General features: G+C 34.8%; 1 protein-coding gene across 1 annotated transcript; it reads left to right on the forward strand.

Annotated features, from left to right (window-relative positions):
* The first annotated feature begins 664 nt into the window (after window positions 1-664).
* Window positions 665-15271, forward strand: LOC139494143 (ankyrin repeat domain-containing protein 17-like). The gene is made up of 5 exons (XM_071282321.1): window positions 665-754; window positions 2682-2918; window positions 3499-3725; window positions 6329-6482; window positions 7664-15271. Exons 2-5 carry the CDS (start codon window positions 2705-2707, stop codon window positions 13972-13974), a joined length of 6906 nt encoding a protein of 2301 aa, XP_071138422.1. The 5' UTR covers window positions 665-754; window positions 2682-2704; the 3' UTR covers window positions 13975-15271.
* Window positions 15272-18910: the final 3639 nt, after the last annotated feature.

Here is an 18910-nt window from a genome sequence, read left to right on the forward strand (position 1 = left end):
CGTGTACTTTGGACACATTCTTGTTTGTTCATATCTTAGACCTACCGAGGCCATGAAAATTTCATATGAAAACAACTTCATCTCGACAGTTAAAGAGACATTATTCACATTTTTTCATAAATCCCTATCTTTGAGAACTAATGACGTTGAAATAGAAACAAATATGTTGCGATCGAAGTTTGATATAAAGACAACATACTTTTCTATCGTTCTCGGATTTCTTGCAGTCGAAAATAAAATTCATCTAGAAGTATAAAGTTCGGCTGCGACGAGAAATTCCCTATCATGTCTGCAGAATTATAAGTTAATTAAGCTTGTAAGAATATATTTGCACTCTATTTGCCAGAATATTGATCAATGCTGGAAAATTAGTACAAAGGGAAGCAACTTTATATGCTTGTCTACACTGGCGTTATTATTTATATTTCAAACTATAGATCTCCAAAAAACACAAAAAATGAAAACTATTAGTAACTATATACATAGTTGTGTGTATCGGTTTAAATCAATTGTCTCTAGTGTCATTAAACAATGGACATGCAAATTGATATCATGAATTTAAAACACAAGCTTTTAAAAGTCATTTGATTTTATTCATAACCATTTACCGTGAAGACCATACTTCTTTGTATTAATAATTATCGAGCTTTCTTTAGACTTTCCCTATATCTTCACATTAAAACATATAAAACAGTGACACTCTCTGGAGGCGAGTAGTGGGAAACTGTGTGGAGGCAGAAGAAACTGTCTATAGGCAAGTAAACTTACACGATTAGTATATATCATGTTCATTGAATAGTACTGATTGATTGTTTGGTGTTTCTTTTCATACGCCATGCACCTTAACACATTATGGTTACCGAGGAGGTGAAATTGGCCTGATTTGGTGAAACATTCAGATGTTTCAAGACTTCACTAAATCTTACCTCCTACAAGAAAAATGCATAGTAAAAATGACTATCAGTGATAAAAATAGAAACAGATCTAACCTATTTTATAAAAGATATCCATATGGAAAACAAAATACAATCTTAAGGACAGAATCGACAAGACTATCTGAAATTTAATCTTTGCGAGATGAACTATCTGAAATTTTAAACATGTAAACTATATAGCTATGCAATTTTTGTGTTACTATGGTCGATGGTTAATCATGGTTGAAGACCTGTTGGTGACTCTCTGCTGTTGTTTTTTATTTGGTCGGGTTGTTGTCTCTTTGACACATTCCCCATTTCCATTCTCAATTTTATTACTTACCAAGATTCTATGGAAATTCAGTAAATTTGGTGACAAAATTGTTGGTTCGAATGCATCGTGAATACTTTCAGTTTATTCATTTCAGCTTTTACCACTATCGTCTTTCGAATTGCAACCATATACATGCACTCATAACCAGTCTGTAATTAACACATCATAAATGCGAGGTCTAAAAAATTTAAACGCCAGAATGGAGACCATATTAGACATAAACTCTATGGTTAAGCTAATCAACTTTTTAATACGTTTAAACGAGGGATCGAGCGACAATCTCTATCGTGGAACTCCATATGTGTAAATAGTGTTTAAATTGATGAAGTTCCATATGAATCAACATTTGTATTCCTATTTCATATCTGAAACGCAGATGTTGGAATTCATTTCAATTGCTTCCATGGGAATTTAATTAGCGCACTACAGAAGCTATCCAAAAAAATCAAGTACGATCAAATATTGTTTTAAAAACAAATAGTCTGATATAATTAGCTCTGTGATAAAGAAACTACTGGTGACATTTCCTTATTGGTTTGTTTCTCTTCATTAAGATTTCTGAAAGACGGAAACAACAAAATTGGAAATAAGGGTCTATTCAAAACAAACGTTTAAACGGTGCATGTTGATCCAGGAACAAAAGAATTGTTGTTATTTCACTGTTCATATTCATTAAAAGTAAAAATCAAGAATGTAACCAACTATAGGATTAATAATGATAATAATAGTAAAAGTAGAAGTAGAATCTAGGGTTGCTAAAAGAGAATGCTAGTGAATCGTCCTGTTGATAATCACAGCATTACTTGTTTCCCTCTTGTCTAGTGACCATATAAGAAAAGCCGGTGGAATATGAAAACAAGAAAAATGTTACGTATACGACTTCGTGTGCAAAGGTTAATCGATGGATCATTAACCAAACCTTGAAACATTCAGTTTAAACGTTTTAATGATTCATATAATACAGTGTACGATATTAGAACATTTCTGTAATCTTTGTCTTACCAAATGTCAAAATAATTAGTATGGAACATAATGTCATTTTAGAATGAAATGTGATGCAGTACTCGCTGCTCCACTTTTTCTGAAACAATGTTAATATTAAGGGAAAATCAATTTCAAAAGGCTTTAGTTATATAACTGTGTGTAAACTTTCAAATGTTTTGTAAGTCATGAAACTATCGCCTCTTTTGGGATTGGGATTTTGGCAAGCTTGAACACAGCGGGTGTGCGCACTATAAAGTCATATAATTGTAAAACATATTTTCTTGGCAACACAAATTCAAAACTGTCCCGCTTCTCCGGCTCTGCTCAGAGAAAGTCTAACAATGTTTACCTACACATCTTAAATAGATCAGCCAAGAAAAAATCAGAAGGATCAATGCTAAGATAATTATTTTAATTACGAAATAACATAAAATGAAATTGTATTTTAGAGTTTACCCATACACCGTCCAAGATGTCCATTTCACTAAAGAAAGACAGAATACAGTACCTGTATATCGGCCACCTTGTTCTCCGTGTTGCACCATCTGCATTTTCTAAATTGTTTGACAGACATTACAATGGCGGATTTAAAGCAGCGTTACTAAGAGAGAAAGACAAATTTCGTGAATTGAAAGACGAAAAGATCATCACGAATGCTCAGTGGCAACAACTGAACACCATCACAGGTACATTTGTAAACATTACGAAATGCCTGAACACGAATTTTATCAAGAGACATGAAAAATCATATCAATTCGAAGTTGAGGATACTCCCTATTTAGCCTCACCCCACCATTTAAAGTCATGTGATAGTGTGTCATCACTTGGGTTAGTCGTCGTCTTACCTCCGTCGTTTGTTGCCCATCGCTTATAACCGCTTAAAAATCTTCTTCCTCATGTCGTAACTACAATCCCAATTCAGTTCAATTTCACGAATATGGCATAACGAATTAGACTTTTTACCATTATTAGTGACATTTTTAGATTTACCGCTATTAAACCAGGTTTAATCCACCATTTTCTACATTTGAAAATGTCTGTACCAAGTCAGGAATATGACAGTTGTTGTCCATTCGTTTGATGTGTTTTATCCTTTGATTGTGAAATTTTAAGAAAAATTGTACTATTTAAAAACTATCGCATAAAATAGATAAATGAGAATATTTACTAATTTAGGGTGTTTATCTGCTTTAAGTTTTATCGTTACTCTTAGTCATAAATTGGGTTAATTTTGAATAACTCAAAGAAAATAACTGTATTTTACAGACGACGATACCGATAATCCATGTCAGTGTCTGGATACCGGACTTCTGTTGATCCTTGTAAAATCATTGACAGGGATAAAGATTCCACCGTGGCGACCATCAGCACTGGACACTTCGGTTGGTGCAGATCTTTACAGAGTGGATTTCTATTTGAATTATATCATTAACAAGAAAGAAGAGACGACCGATGACGCAGAATTTTATGAGAAACTGAAGGACGTCGCTCAAGTAAGTACATTTTAAAAAAATAAGACAAGTTTGTATATCATCGTAAATCAGAATACACAGAAATAAAAATATGTGACATGAGTGCCAATGAGACAACTCAATCCAAGTCACAATGTGTTATAGCAAACCATTCTAGGTCAGTTAGATATCACATCAAGGAATCTCCTTATTTTTTTATATGCATTTGATTTTTATTACAATTGGCAAAAATATTAGTTTGTGAGTTTTAAGTATCGAGTTATGAAATGTGTTTTTCCTTCAGACAAACAACTGTGAACTACTTATTTTTTATGAGACCTTATTTTGGAAAACCATATAAAAAAATTCCCAAAATATCTTTGAATGGCTTTTAACCTTTTTAATTTCCTTTTCCTCTCTTGGAACCTTATAAATTTTAGCAGTTTGACTAGAGATTATTTCAAATACTAACACACGCATGAATTGCTAAAAATTCTAGTTCTAAACCGCAACGTGCATAAATCTGAATGTTTTCCGTTTTAGATAATGTCTATGAATTTATTTTTTATTTATCTTGTCTTTTACCACACATTTTTTATACGACCGCAAATTTTTTGGGTTATATATTGGTATCACGTTGGCGTCGTCGTCGTCGTCGTCGTCGTCGTCGTCGTCCGAAGACATTTGGTTTTCGCACTCTAACTTTAATAAAAGTAAATAGAAATCTATGAAATGTAAACACAATGTTTATGACCTTAAAAGGAAGGTAGGGATTGATTTTGGGTGTTTCGGTCCCAAAAGTTTAGGAATAAGGCACAATAACTTTAGTATAAGTAAACAGAAATCTATGAAATTTTAACATAAGGTCTATGACAACAAAAGGAAGGTTGGGATTGACTTTGCGAGTTATAGTCCAAACAGTTTAGGAAAAAGAGGCCAAAAACAGGTCCCAAATTAGCATTTTTCTTGGTTTTTGCACAATAACTTTAGTATAAGTTAATAGAAACCTATGAAATTTTAACACAAGGTTTATGACCAGTAATTGAAGGTTTGGATTGATTTTGGGAGTTTTGGTCTTATAAACGACTTAGGGTCCAAAAGGGTCCAAAATTAAACTTTGTTTGATTTCATCAAAAAATGAATTATTAGGGTTCTTTGATATGCCAAATCTAACTGTGTATTCAGATTCTTAATTTTTGGTCCTGTTTTCAAATTGGTCTACATAAAGGTCCAAAGGGTCCAAAATTAAACTAAGCTTGATTTTAACAAAAATTGAATTCTTGGGGTTCTTTGATATGCTGAATCTATTAAAGCATGTACTTAGATTTTTGATTTTTGGCCCAGTTTTCAAGTTGGTATAAATCGGGGTCCAAAATTATTATATTAAGTATTGTGCAATAGCAAGAAATTTTCAATTGCACAGTATTCCGCAATAGCAAGAAATCTTCAATTGCGCATTATTGTGCAATAGCAAGAAATTTTTAATTGCACAGTATTCCGCAATAGCAAGAAATCTTCAATTGCGCATTTTTGTGCAATAGCAAGAAATTTTCAATTTCACAGTATTCCGCAATAGCTGCACAGTATTGTGCAATAGAAAGAAATCTTCAATTGCACAGTATTGCGCAATAGCAAGAAATATCTTATTGCACAATATTGCGCTATAGCAAGAAATTTTCAATTGCACAGTTTTGCGCAATAGCATGAAATATTCAACTGCACAGTATTGTGCAATAGCAAGAAATCTTCAATTGAACAGTATTGCGCAATAGCAAGAAATATTTAATTGCACAATATTGCACAATATTGCGCAATAGCAAGAAATTTTCAATTGCACAGTTTTGCGCAATAGAAAGAAATATTCAACTGCACAGTATTGTGCCGTTTTCAAATTGGTCTGCATTAAGATCCAAAGGGTCAAAAATTAAACTTTGTTTGATTTCAACAAAAATTGAATATATGAGGTTCTTCAATATGCTGAATCTAACCATGTATTAAGATTTTTAATATTTGGGCCCGGTTATGAAATTGGTCCACATTGAGGTCTAAAGGGTCTAAAATTGTACATTATTTGATTTCATCAAAAATTTAAATATTGGGGTTCTATGATATGCTGAATCTCACCATTTATTTAGATTTTGGATATTGGACCATAATAGGTAAATGTCAAATTTAATTTTTTAAAGTTTTTAAGTTTAAAATCTTAGACCACCTTCATTCTGTGTCAGAAACCTATGTTGTGTCAACTATTTAATCAAAATCCAAATTCAGAGCTGTATCAAGCTTAAATGTTGTGTCCATTCTTGACCCAACTGTTCAGGGTTCGACCTCTGCGGTCGTATAAAGCTGCGCCCTGCGGAGCATCTGGTTGAATATAGTGTTTAGTGGAGAACTCTCTGTATTTGATAATGCAGGGGATAAATCATTAAGAGTTTGATGCTGTGTTCGAGGAATCAGACTATTGTTTAATACCTTAAATCCACTATAGGTGTATCTTCTGATTTTGTTGTGCTAAAGCTAATGTCTCATTGATGTAGTGGTACTCCTATCATATTTTATAACAAAATTCTGAATAATACAGAAGTTTGCAAATACAAACAATACAAATACGAATGATACGCACTTTTTATTTCTGATTTTTACAGTCCATTGAACGTCTTGGAGGAAGCGCAATTTCTGAAGAACAGAACAAGGTTCACGGTTACCTTGACAACGATGAAATTAATCAGGTGATTAATCTAATACAGCAACAGAAAGATATCAATTCTTCAGAAGATCCTATACCCAACGATCGTAGAGGTATGTAGCTTTCATTTAGCTTTTTAGCCTCGGTAAATGACAAAAATTAAATCACCCGTACACTTTACTCAATACTCATTATACACAATTTGTGCTCGAAACACCAAATCAAATTCTTTGATTGTTTGACTTCTGAGACTGAGAACGGTAATTGTACTCGAAAGATTTGTATTTATAAGCCATCATATTTGGTCATAAGCTTGACAGTAATAGGTGTGCTTTTCTGATATGTCGGATACCAACTTTCTGTCCTAGTTTACTATGAATAACGAGTAGGATTATGCTTAGCACGAAAACGCGTGCAACTCCTTGACACAATTAAGACGATGTGGTATAACAATTCCAATGAGAAAAATTCACCAGAGACGATCGACATGATGAGAAAGTTGACAACTATAGGTCACTGTACAGCCTTAAGCAATGAACAAAAACCCATAACACATTGCAAGCCATACAATGCCACGCAATGACACTGAAAACAATACAAACGAAAAAAAAAAACTAACGGTCTGGTTTATGTGCAAACCCATAAAAGAAAAACAAATATAATATACAGCAACACACAACAATCACTGAAATACAGGCTTATGACTTGGGACAGGCACATACATAATGTGGCGGTGATAAACACGTCCAACCATCCTCTTAACCTTGGTCATTCGTGTAACAGCACAACAGAACAAATTATAAAATCAGTTGAAAATGGTTTAACTCATCAGATCGATACAAAGCACAAACAATCTAACAAAAACAAAAAAGACACAAAGTGCAGATCTGAGAGTACTCGCAGTTACTAGGAGCTAGTTCAAGCCAATACCAACTAATAAACAATCATATGATATTGTATGGTTTGTTAGAAATACACACTGCTGAAAAAAACCATGCAGACTATTCCCGGAAAGCATAACAGACTTTAAAAATACAAATATCTACCAGAACAAAATCGCATTTTTCACAACGATATGTTTCTATCAAAGAAAAATGAAACCGACGATTGAATTGAGAATACTCAAATGCAATTGGAGTTTAATGTCTGCTCCATATGTAGCAACTTTTATGTAGTTTGTTTTAGTATAATGTAGGACTAATTTATCATTATAAACACATATAAAACACAAAAAAATACCCTTATTGTAGAAGAATCATCTTCTGATGGACTTCAACCTATATATTTTTTTCAGAGTCGATTGATAGAAAGGTAAATAAGTGGAGAACGCAAGACCAACATTTTGTTTCGACAATAGCATCACAAATGGTCATGGAAAAAATCAGAGAGAACGCATGCGTTGTTCTTACGGGGGAGTCTGGAAATGGTAAGACGATGACATCACGCCATCTTGTATTACAGCTAAACCGCGACGAAGGGTTTGAAATAGTTGTAATCAAAAGACCAGCAGAACTTGTAAAATTTAGACGACGCTTTAAGAAACAAGTATTTATAATTGATAATTTTTGCGGGAGATTTTCTGCCGACCAAAAATGCATAGCAGAATGGGCAATGCATATGGACCATTTTGAAGAGATTTTTAAAAGTTCCGAGGACCTTCGATTTATCATGACTTGCAGAAAACAAGTTTATAATTCAAAACAATTTTCAAAAATATTTAGAAATACCAAAATGTTTGAATGTAAATTGTTATCGCAGAGCTTTACTATTAGTAAGAAGGAGAAACGTACAATAGCGTCGACATATATTGGAGACGATAACATGCGAAGGCTAGACGAAGATATTGTAGATGACATTGAGAGTTTCTTCCTTTTTTGTCAACTTCGTAATAATTCAAGTGTGAAAAATCAAGTAGACTTCTTTAAAGAACCCACCAGACTTTTGAACACAGAACTACAAAATATGTGTGATACTGATGAATGGGCATTTTTTATTCTGACACTTTTGGTTGTTTTTGACAATAAGTTGGACAAACGGTTATTTCATGGAAAAATAACCAAATCACAGCAAGATACAATAGACGAGGTGTGTTCAGATTGTGGATTGCTTAATCATCCTACCATGCTTTTCATTTCGTTTAGAATCAAAGCCCTCCTAGACACATTCATAGAGGAACGGTATAAATACATCAGAGCAATTCATGATAAAATATTTGATGTCATAAGTCTTTTTGTTGCTGAAAACAAAAATGCACTTCGATCAGTATTGAAACATGGAAGTAGAAGATACATTAGTGAGCGGGTTCAGTTTCAGTCCTTGAGTGAGAATTGTAAGGAATATACAGTATTGATTCCTCCTGAATTGGAACATGTCTACCTTAGACGACTAATAAAAGACATTGAAGACCAAAAATGGTGGGAAGTATTTTCAGCTTCTCAGACATCATTCGAAATGTTTCGCATGCAGTTTCTAAATTTTCTTAAAAAACACGAGGGACTAGATTCCTTGATTGAAGACAAAGTCATGCCATTATACGTTTCTTCATTCATGGGATATGAAGACTTCGTTGAATTTTTCCAAAAACGTGAAAAATGTCTAGCAATAAAAGCGATTGATGAGAGTGGATTTACCCCTATTCATGCTTCATGTATGATGGGCCACAAATCAGTTGTGGAATTACTTCTTGATGAAACGAATGTAGACATTACGACAAAAGACAAAGCAACTCCACTTTACCTTGCATCAAGCATGGGACATGTCGGTGTTGTTAAGATTCTATTGAGTGCTGGAGCAAATATTGAAAATACAACATTAGATGGAACAACCCCTTTAATTGTCGCATGTAAAAATGGTCACATGACTATTGTAGAATTATTGCTTAGTCAAAATGCAGATGTCAACAAAAATAAAACGGATGGAACATCTCCACTCATTATTGCATCACAAGAGGACAACACAGATATAGTTAAAGTTCTTCTTGACAATAAGGCCGATATTACCAAAAAGACAAAAGCAGGTGTAACAGCATTGTATATAGCGTGTGAACTTGGAAATATTGCTATAGTGGAATTATTACTGAAAGCAGACGATAACATTTTGATGGGAGAAGATTCAGGATTTAAACTGCTGTACGTTGCGTGTAAAAATGGAAATACTAAAGTTGTTGAAACGTTAGCAAATACCGATATTGAGCTGAACAGAACAAATGAGTCAGGAATCACACCTCTTTACATTGCTAGTCAAGAGGGTCATTCGGATGTCGTCCAAATTCTACTTAAAAATGGCGCGGATTCGAATTACGGAAACCAAGGCGGATATACGCCGCTTTACATTGCTTGTTTACAGGGTCATACAACAGTCGTTGAATTGCTAATGCAAAAATGTGCAGATATAAATGCAGTGTTTTATAAAGGGGCAACGGCCCTTTATATTGCGAGCCAGGAAGGCAATCTTGACATGGTAAAATCTTTGATTGAAAATGAAGCTGATGTTAATAAAAGTGACGAAACTGGTACCACGCCACTTTATGTCGCCTGTCAAAACGGATATAAATCAATTGCTGAAATGTTACTTGACAACAAAGCAAATATCAACCAATGCACAGATGTAGGTGCCTCTCCACTTTACATTGCTTGTCAGAAGAACCAAGTCAAAGTTGCTGATATGTTGCTAAAGAAGAAGGCAGAAGTCAATCTTCATACGACCAACACAGCTACTCCTCTCCATATAGCATGCGAACATGGATTTTCTGAATTAGTTGCCATTCTTATAGCTAATGGTGCAAAAGTTGACCAGGCCACTAGAGATGGCGTTACACCTTTATTCGTTGCAAGTCAAAATGGTCACGCATCCGTAGCAGAATTATTGTTAAAAAATAATGCAGATGCGAATGCCAGTTTTATAACAGGAGCAACCCCTCTATATATTGCGTGCGAGAAGAATAGATATGATGCTGCTAAAGTATTATTAGATTTTAAAGCCAATGTCAATCAGAGTAACAAAGGTGGGTTTACTCCTTTATTTATAGCTTCTCAGAAGGCCGATTTTTCTATCGTGGAACTCCTTTTAAAACACAACGCTCATGTAAACAAAACATCCCAAAATGGTTTCACTCCACTTTGTGTTTGTTGTGAAAAAGGTAACAAACCCACAGCAGAGCTATTACTTGATCATGGAGCTGATCTCAATCAAAGTACCACAGATGGAAGAACGCCTCTTTACATCGCTATTCAGAATGGACATATGGATTTAGTCGATGAATTGCAAAATAGACAAGCTATTGCAGACACGAAAAAAGATGCACTCATGCCTCCTTTATGTCTTGCTAGTAAGAAAGGTGATGTTGATGTTGCAACTATCTTACTTAAGAACAACACGAATATAAATGTAACAACACAAGACGGAGAAACTGCTCTCCACATTGCTTGCAAGGAAAACGATGAACAATTTGTACGACTTCTTCTAGAACACAAAGCAAACACAGAAGTTTGTGACAGTGATGGTCAAACTCCTTTGTTAATTGCCACAAAACACGAAAACATCCAAATCATTAAGCTTCTCTTGGAACAAGAAGATGGGGTAAGTTTTATCAACAAAGAGGGAGAGACTGCACCATTACATATTGCATGCCAAAAGAAGAACGTAGAAATTACGAAACTACTTCTCGAGCACAAGGCAAACGTAAACCAAATGGACGAGGAGCTCATATCGCCGCTTCACATTGCATGTAAAAATGAAGACCTGAAAATGGTCGATTTATTACTACAATACAAAGCTGTTGTAAGTTCAACCGAAAATTTTGGTTTCTCACCATTAATGATTGCATGCGAAACTCAAAATCTCAATTTAGTGCGAATGTTGTTGGAAAATGACGCTGATGCGAATTTATGCGGAGAAAGCGGATTGACACCTTTGCATATGGCCTGTCAAAAGGGGAATGTGAAGCTAGCAGAACTATTACTTGATCATAAAGGAAATCCAAACAAAAAATACGAAGGATATACGCCCCTCATGATTGCATGTGATACAGGAATGACAGACTTAATGGAATTGTTACTGAAAAATAACGCTGACGTGGACGAATTTACGCCTTTTGGACTAACGTCACTGCAGTTAGCATGTCAAAAAGATCACGAGCTCATTGCTCAACAACTTATTAGTTATGGCGCGGATGTTAACAGAGAGGTGCCGGATGGATATACTCCGTTATTTATTGCATGTAATAAAGGAAATGAAAAAATGGTCGAATTTTTATTAAAAAATGAAGCTGATGTTAATAGACGAAGCAAACAGGAATTTACACCATTACATATCGCTTGCGGGAAAGGGTATACAAATATTATAAAGATGTTGCTTAAATATAAGTCTGATGTTAGTTTAAGCACCCAAGATGGATGTACTCCTCTTTACATAGCATGTCAGGAAGGACAAAACGAAATTGTAGAGTTGCTTATTCAGAGTAGTGCAGATGTTAATATGAGTTCAGAATCGAAAGTAACACCACTGTACATTGCTTGTGATTTTGGACACACCTCTATAGTAGAACTGCTTCTAAAAAACAAAGCCGATACCACCATATGTAGAGAAGGGGGTTTTTCACCGTTGTATATAGCTTGTGAAAAGGGGAATTTTGATATTGTGAAACTGCTATTAGAATATGGAGCACAGGCAAATCAGACTCAGAACGAAGGTGCAACGCCATTGTATATTGCTTACGAAGAAAAGCATTTCAACATCGTTAAATTATTGATGACGTACGGCGCGGATCCTACCATTTGTACGAATAGTGGGTTATCTCCGATGTACAGTGTTTTCTTGACGGGTAATTTAAAAATGGCTTACATATTTTTAGAACATAAAGTGAATCCGAATGGTAGTTTTCAAAATGGTTCAACACCATTGACAATTGCATGTGAAAAGGGTTATCGCGAACTTGTTGAGTTATTAATAGGGTATGCAGTAGACGTTAACCAAACAACCGAGGATGGTTTTACGCCATTATATATTGCTTGTGAGAATTATCAAACTGATATTGTAAATCTTTTATTGGAAAATAAGGCAGATCCAGACCAAAGAACTACTGAAGGATTTTCAGTTTTGTATTTGGCAGCACAGCAAGGAAATTGGGATGTAGCTGAAATTTTACTAAATTTTGAAGCAGACACAAATAGGAAAACGAAACGTGGATCAACCCCTTTACATATTGCATGTGTAAAGAACAATTTGGCTATTGGAGCATTGCTTATAGAAAATGGGGCTGACGTAAATTTAGGAACAGACGAAGGGGGAACTCCTTTATATCTCGCATGTCAGGAAAACCATATTGCTGTGGCTAATTTGCTTATTCGACATAACGCTGTCGTCAATCAAGCTACAAACGCAGGCGCGACTCCTCTTTACAAGGCATGCGAGAAAGGGCATCAACAAATAGTTACCCTTCTGATCAAAAATGATGCTGACGTCGACAAATTTAAAGAAGATGAATTCTCTCCCCTTTACACTGCATGCGAAATGGGCCACATAGAGATCGTTAGTGTCCTCCTTAAGCACAGAGCCAAAGTCAATAAAGTTACTTCTGGTGGATTTTCACCACTGCATGTTGCATGTAAAGAAAATCACGAGAAAATAGCGGAGAAACTGATCAACCAATATGCATTCACTAACATCAGTGACAACAATGGTCTTTCGCCCCTTCATGTGGCTTGCTCAAATGGTTACATCCCTATAGTAAAATTCCTTCTAAGTCGTAATGCTGAAGTAAATCAGAAAACAAAGGATGGAAAATCGCCTTTACATGTTGCTGTAGATAAAGGATTTTTAGAGGTTGCCCAGATGTTATTAAAACATCATGCCTCTGTCGAGATAGAGGATACAAGTGGATCGACACCGCTCTATACGGCATGTGAAAAGGGTCATTTCAACATAGTCAAACTATTGATGAAACGGAACGCAAACGTTAACCATGCTAATAGACTGAACGCAAGCCCGTTGTTTATCGCATGTGCAAAAGGTCAAAGAAAAGTAGTTGATCTGTTGCTAAAACATGACGCAGATGTTAATATGACAACAAAGAAAGGGCATACTCCGTTTTCAGTTGCAATGTTAAATGGCTATGATGAAATAACAGAAATACTGACTAATACTGGTAACATCAAAACAAAACCGAAACATACCAATGACGGTCGTGGTATTGCACAAACACAGTTTCAGGATAACGAATTAATGGGAAGATTGGCGACAATTTATTCTATTGGTGAATCTGAACCCATGCAAAATGAGTTCGAGATAAGCGAAAACTTTAAGTACACTAATAATTTAACTAGTGATAATGACATTGGCAAGTATGAAGGTCGGGAAACAATTTCTGAACGTTCAGAAGCATTAACTGGACGTAGTGAAGAAACAAATATAATACCAGAACTAATAAAAACTGAAAGATCCTCTAAAAGTGTAATAACTGAAAGATCGTCTAAAAGTATAAAAGCTAATAAAGCTGTATACGACAGAGATGACTTTCAGTCTCCTACTCCGGACCAACAGAAGAAATTTAAAAGCGTAGTCGAACGCGAAGTATCAAAGAAAAGTCCGGCTTGTGTTGTTCTGTAGCCCTAATGAAGCTGATATGAAATAGTTCGTATAAAATTGTAAAAGGCACGGAACAATACTTTTTATTAAACTTTGAGGATAAATGATGAGCACAACTATATTTTTTTTACATTTTTATAAATTGTAGAAGGAAGATTGTGTACTTCTAGTGTAATATCTTGTTTTGTAAATTGAAGCATTTACAGGTTTTCCTTGACTCTCGGGTATGCTATGAACCAGAATTGGAATTTGTTGATGATAAATCGAACCAAAATGAATCATATTTCATAGCCAGAAATAATTTGTCAACTCATATTATATTTTCTTTACAAATTAGTCACTACAAACACTATACGACATATTATATTCTACCTGAAATATTCTACAATGTTTTTCTTGCTTCAATCAACAATTTGCAGTGGACATTGTTTTGTGTGTCACTGATTTGAGTAATCAGTACGTCTCTATATGTCCGGAAGCTGACGTGAACATTTAGCCAATTATTTTCTTTTAATTATCGTGGGAATAGTTGGAAACTGTGGGTTTTCCGTTTTATTTCAGGAATTTTGCTTGGCCCGCTAGAGAACAACAAAACCATTGATGTTTGCGACAATTTTGGTCGATGATGCGACTTTTGCTCGACATAGGGATAGTGATCTGGTGCCGTTAGCTTACTTCTTTAAAAGCTTAATATTTTAGAAGGCGGAAGACCTGGGTGCTAAATACTTTGTATATAGATGCCTTATGTCACGTATTTTCCGTCTGTCACATGTCCATTGTCCTTGACTTCATTTTCATGGTTCAGTGAGTTGAGATTTTTTTCTAATGTGAATTTCTCTCTTATTATGATTTTTGGACAACTATATTTGGTATGTGCGTACCTTGCAAGGTCATCATGTCCTTCAGACAGTTTTCACTTGACCTTGACCTCATTCATGGAACAGTGAACAAGGTAAAGTTATGGTGGTCAAGTCCATTTCTCAGAAACTATAAGCGATATGTCTAGTATATTCGGTGTATGTAATGATTCCAAGGTGTACACGTCTAGCTGGCAGATGACCTCATTTTGATGGTTCAGTGGTCAAAGTTGAGTTATTGAGTTTTGGTTTATTTTTCTGATACTATATGCAATAGGTCAACTATATGTGGTGTATGGAAATATTTTAGTATGTACATGTCAGTCTCGCAAGTTTTATTTATGAATTCCGCGCTTCATACAAAATGTACTTCGGTCAACGCTTTTACACCCCAATGAAGTTACAAAAAGAAGCATTCAATACTAATAATTACATTTTTTTAACTATGATCATGAAAACACGAATTTTATAATTGTTTTATTTAATTCACCTGTGCACTTTATTGTGGGACCACGTGTTATCAAGAATGATAAGTTTTATTGAGTAGTGCAATTGCTTAAGGAATAACACGTGATGTGCAGTTAGCCAATCAGAATAAAGTATTATAATGAAACATACATCTAATGTAATTATTTGATCTTGACCTCAGTTCACGGTTCATTGCTTAGTGTTTAATTTTTGTGTTTTTTGTGTGTTTGCGTTGAGGCCTTGACTAACTCGGGTGTGTGTATTTTTTGTGTTGGATTATGTTGGTTTATGAAATGTATCTGGGTTTTTTTTCTGTAATTACTTCAGTTTTATCGTGTATATCTATTATATAGTCATTTTATAAAATTTACTGTTTGCAAAAATATAAATTATTCCAAATAATAAGGATGTTCTTATCCCAAGCAGAAAACCCTAGCCGTATTTGGCACAACTTTTTTGAACTTTTGGTCCTCAGTGCTGTTCAACTTTGTACTTGTTTTGGCTTTCGAACTTTTGTATCTGGGCGTCACTAGTAAGTCTTGTGTGGACCAAAAGCACTTCTGGCGTATTGGTGCCTTTTGTTAGCTTTAATTTTGTGTTTCTTTGTCCAATATGTTCTCCTATTTATTTGTATTGTAGTCCTGTAATGTTATGTTGTCATTTTAATGTTATATTTAACATTGCCATTAAAGCGGGAGGTTTGGCATGCCATAAAACCAGGTTCAACCCACCATTTTGGTTTAAAAAAAAAAATATTTTTAAATGTCCTGTACCAAGTCAGGAATATGGCCATTGCTATATTATAGTTCGTTTCTGTGTGTTACATTTTAACGTTGTGTTTCTGTTGTGTCGTTTGTTTCCTCTTATATTTTAGTGTGAATTCACATTACTATAAGACGTGTCACGGTACTTTTCTATCCCAAATTCATGTATTTAGTTTTGATGTTATATTTGTTATTCTCATCGGATAATGCTTAGTTCGTTTCTGTGTGCGTTACATTTTAATGTTGTGTCGTTGTTCTCTTCTTATATTTAAGCGTTTCCCTCAGGTTTAGTTTGTAAACCGGATTTGTTTTTTTTCTATCGATTTTTGAGTTTCGAACAACGGTGTCCTACTGTTGCCTTTTTTTTTGGTCTGATTTTCTTAAAACTATAAGCAATAGGTATAGGTCAACTATATTTGTTGAATGGAATATATTTGTTATGTGGAAGGCTTGTATTGAGCTGTACATGTCTGCCTGGCATTGATCATCTGACCTTGACCTCATTTTCAATGAATAATTGTATGGTGTACATGTATTTCTTGTACGGTTTATAACTGTATATGAACTTGACCTCATTATCTTGGATCGTGTAAAGTGTATGTGGTAGTTGTAGTAAAGCTTTTTATTTAGTAAAATTGAGAATGGAAATGGGGGATGTGCCAAAGAGACAACAACCCGACCATAGAAAAAAACAACAGCAGAAGGTCACCAACAGGTCTTCACTAGTTCAGTGATAATGAACGCCATACTAATTTCCAAATTGTACACAAGAAACTAAAATTAAAATAATACAAGACTAACAAAGGCCAGAGGCTCCTGACTTGGGACAGGCGCAAAAATGCGGCGGGGTTAAACATGTTTGTGAGATCTCAACCCTCCCCCTATACCTCTAGCCAATGTAGAAAAGTAAACGCATAACAATACGCATATTAAAATTCAGTTCATGAGAAGTCCGAGTCTGATGTCAGAAGATGTAACCAAAGAAAATAAACAAAATGACAATAATACATAAATAACAACAGACTACTAGCAGTTAACTGACATGCCAGCTCTAGACTTCGATTAAACTGACTGAAAGATTATGATTTCATCATATGAACATCAGGCACAATCCTTCTCGTTAGGGGTTTAGTATCATACCATCATAACATATATGAGAAGAACATAACCCGTGTCATGCCAACAACTGGTTTTTGAATAAATGTGTTTAGTTCCGATGCAAAGACCCTATACGTGAATCAATATTAACGCCAAAATATGCAATCTTTAATGATGGGAATATCAACATACTATCGATGATTAGTAAAAAATGCGAGACATTTCAGCGTGTTCACTCTTGTTTATTTAAAAGTTGTATTTCATTCTATGTTGGTAAATGAATTAATAACTTTCTTTAAATCACAGAAGGCATCTCAGTACTAGATTATTTGATGATTGATTGATGTCTTATTTTCTTAACTTCCAATGGTAAATAAAAAAAAGAAGATGTGGTATGATTGCCAATGAGACAACTATCCACAAAAGACCAAAATGACACAGACATTAACAACTATAGGTCACCGTACGGCCTTCAACAATGAGCAAAGCCCATATCGCATAGTCAGCTATAAAAGGCCCCGATAAGACAATGTAAAACAATTCAAACGAGAAAACTAACGGCCTTATTTATGTAAAAAAATGAACGAAAAACAAATATGTAACACATAAACAAACGACAACCACTGAATAACAGGCGGCTGACTTGGGACAGGCACATACATAAATAATGTGGCGGGGTTAAACATGTTAGCGGGATCCCAACCCTCCCCCTAACCTGGGACAGTGGTATAACAGTACAACATAACAAAGAGTACCGTTTGCAAATTCAGGACGAGATAAAAAGTAAAGTGGACCATCCGGTATGAAATGTGAAATGTAGGTGAAGCGTATGGTAAATTTCCTACGAGTTTGTTTCTATCGCGTGGTATAAAATCCCGCAATGGACATTTCAGCGAATGGCAGGACATTTGGGCGATAAACATTTTTTTTTAAGATAATAAAGGTGCAACTCTTCCGTTCGTTAGATATAATCTGTTATCCCTGCTCACCACGGAGAGGTGGAAGTAGGATTTCGAACATGGTTTAGTTAATGAAATGTGGATTTTATAACGAACAAATTTTAAAGCATCTAGTAAAAGTTAAAAGCCAAAAAACAGTGTCATACAACTTAAAACTTGACAATGACAGTTTGACTGTCCCTCTGGTATCTTTCGTCCCTCTTTTACAAGCGATTGCGGGCTTCAAATTTATGTCTAAGCCTTCTAACAAAAATAATTATAAAAAGTCATTTTTCTTACTTTTTTAAAATATTTTCTTTATTCGTAATATTTCACGAGAAATTTCGCTCATACGTCCTTTTTGAAAATCTTTAAAAATGATATCAGCGCTGAAATGACCCTATTTGCATTGTTTATTTTCGCTCAAATGTCCTATCCCCGAAATATGCATACTTTTAACTATTAAATTCCGACATTCAGTAGAGTTCTCAGTTACTCAGAGATTATAAGATAACCATTTACACTATATTATTCTTTGACAACAAATCAGACCACCGTGATGCTGCTTGAATGTTTGTTCTGCGTTATACTTGTTATAACCTTCCACATGCTTTAATGAATGGTTGACATATTAGAAATGTGCTTACATGTTATTTTTTCAAATTCTTATTAACTTTGGTATATATGATAATTTCCCGTCATGTCAATTTTATGTTTTTGTCTAAAAACGGGCTACTCGTCGAAAATTGCTGTCTGTCAACATTCACATGTTCCCAAAACTGTACCATGTATAGTTATGCAACTATACGCTGGGAATAGTCTATATAAATTA

Source organism: Mytilus edulis, chromosome 1 (assembly GCF_963676685.1).
Source record: "Mytilus edulis chromosome 1, xbMytEdul2.2, whole genome shotgun sequence".
NCBI classification, from domain to species: domain Eukaryota; kingdom Metazoa; phylum Mollusca; class Bivalvia; order Mytilida; family Mytilidae; genus Mytilus; species Mytilus edulis.

Coding starts and splice junctions, on each gene's coding strand:
- LOC139494143 (XM_071282321.1), top strand. CDS start 2,705: ATGTCCATTTCACTAAAGAAAGACAGAATACAGTACCTGTATATCGGC. Junction 2,919..3,498: donor ACAACTGAACACCATCACAG/GTACATTTGTAA, acceptor TGTATTTTACAG/ACGACGATACCGATAATCCA. Junction 3,726..6,328: donor AACTGAAGGACGTCGCTCAA/GTAAGTACATTT, acceptor TGATTTTTACAG/TCCATTGAACGTCTTGGAGG.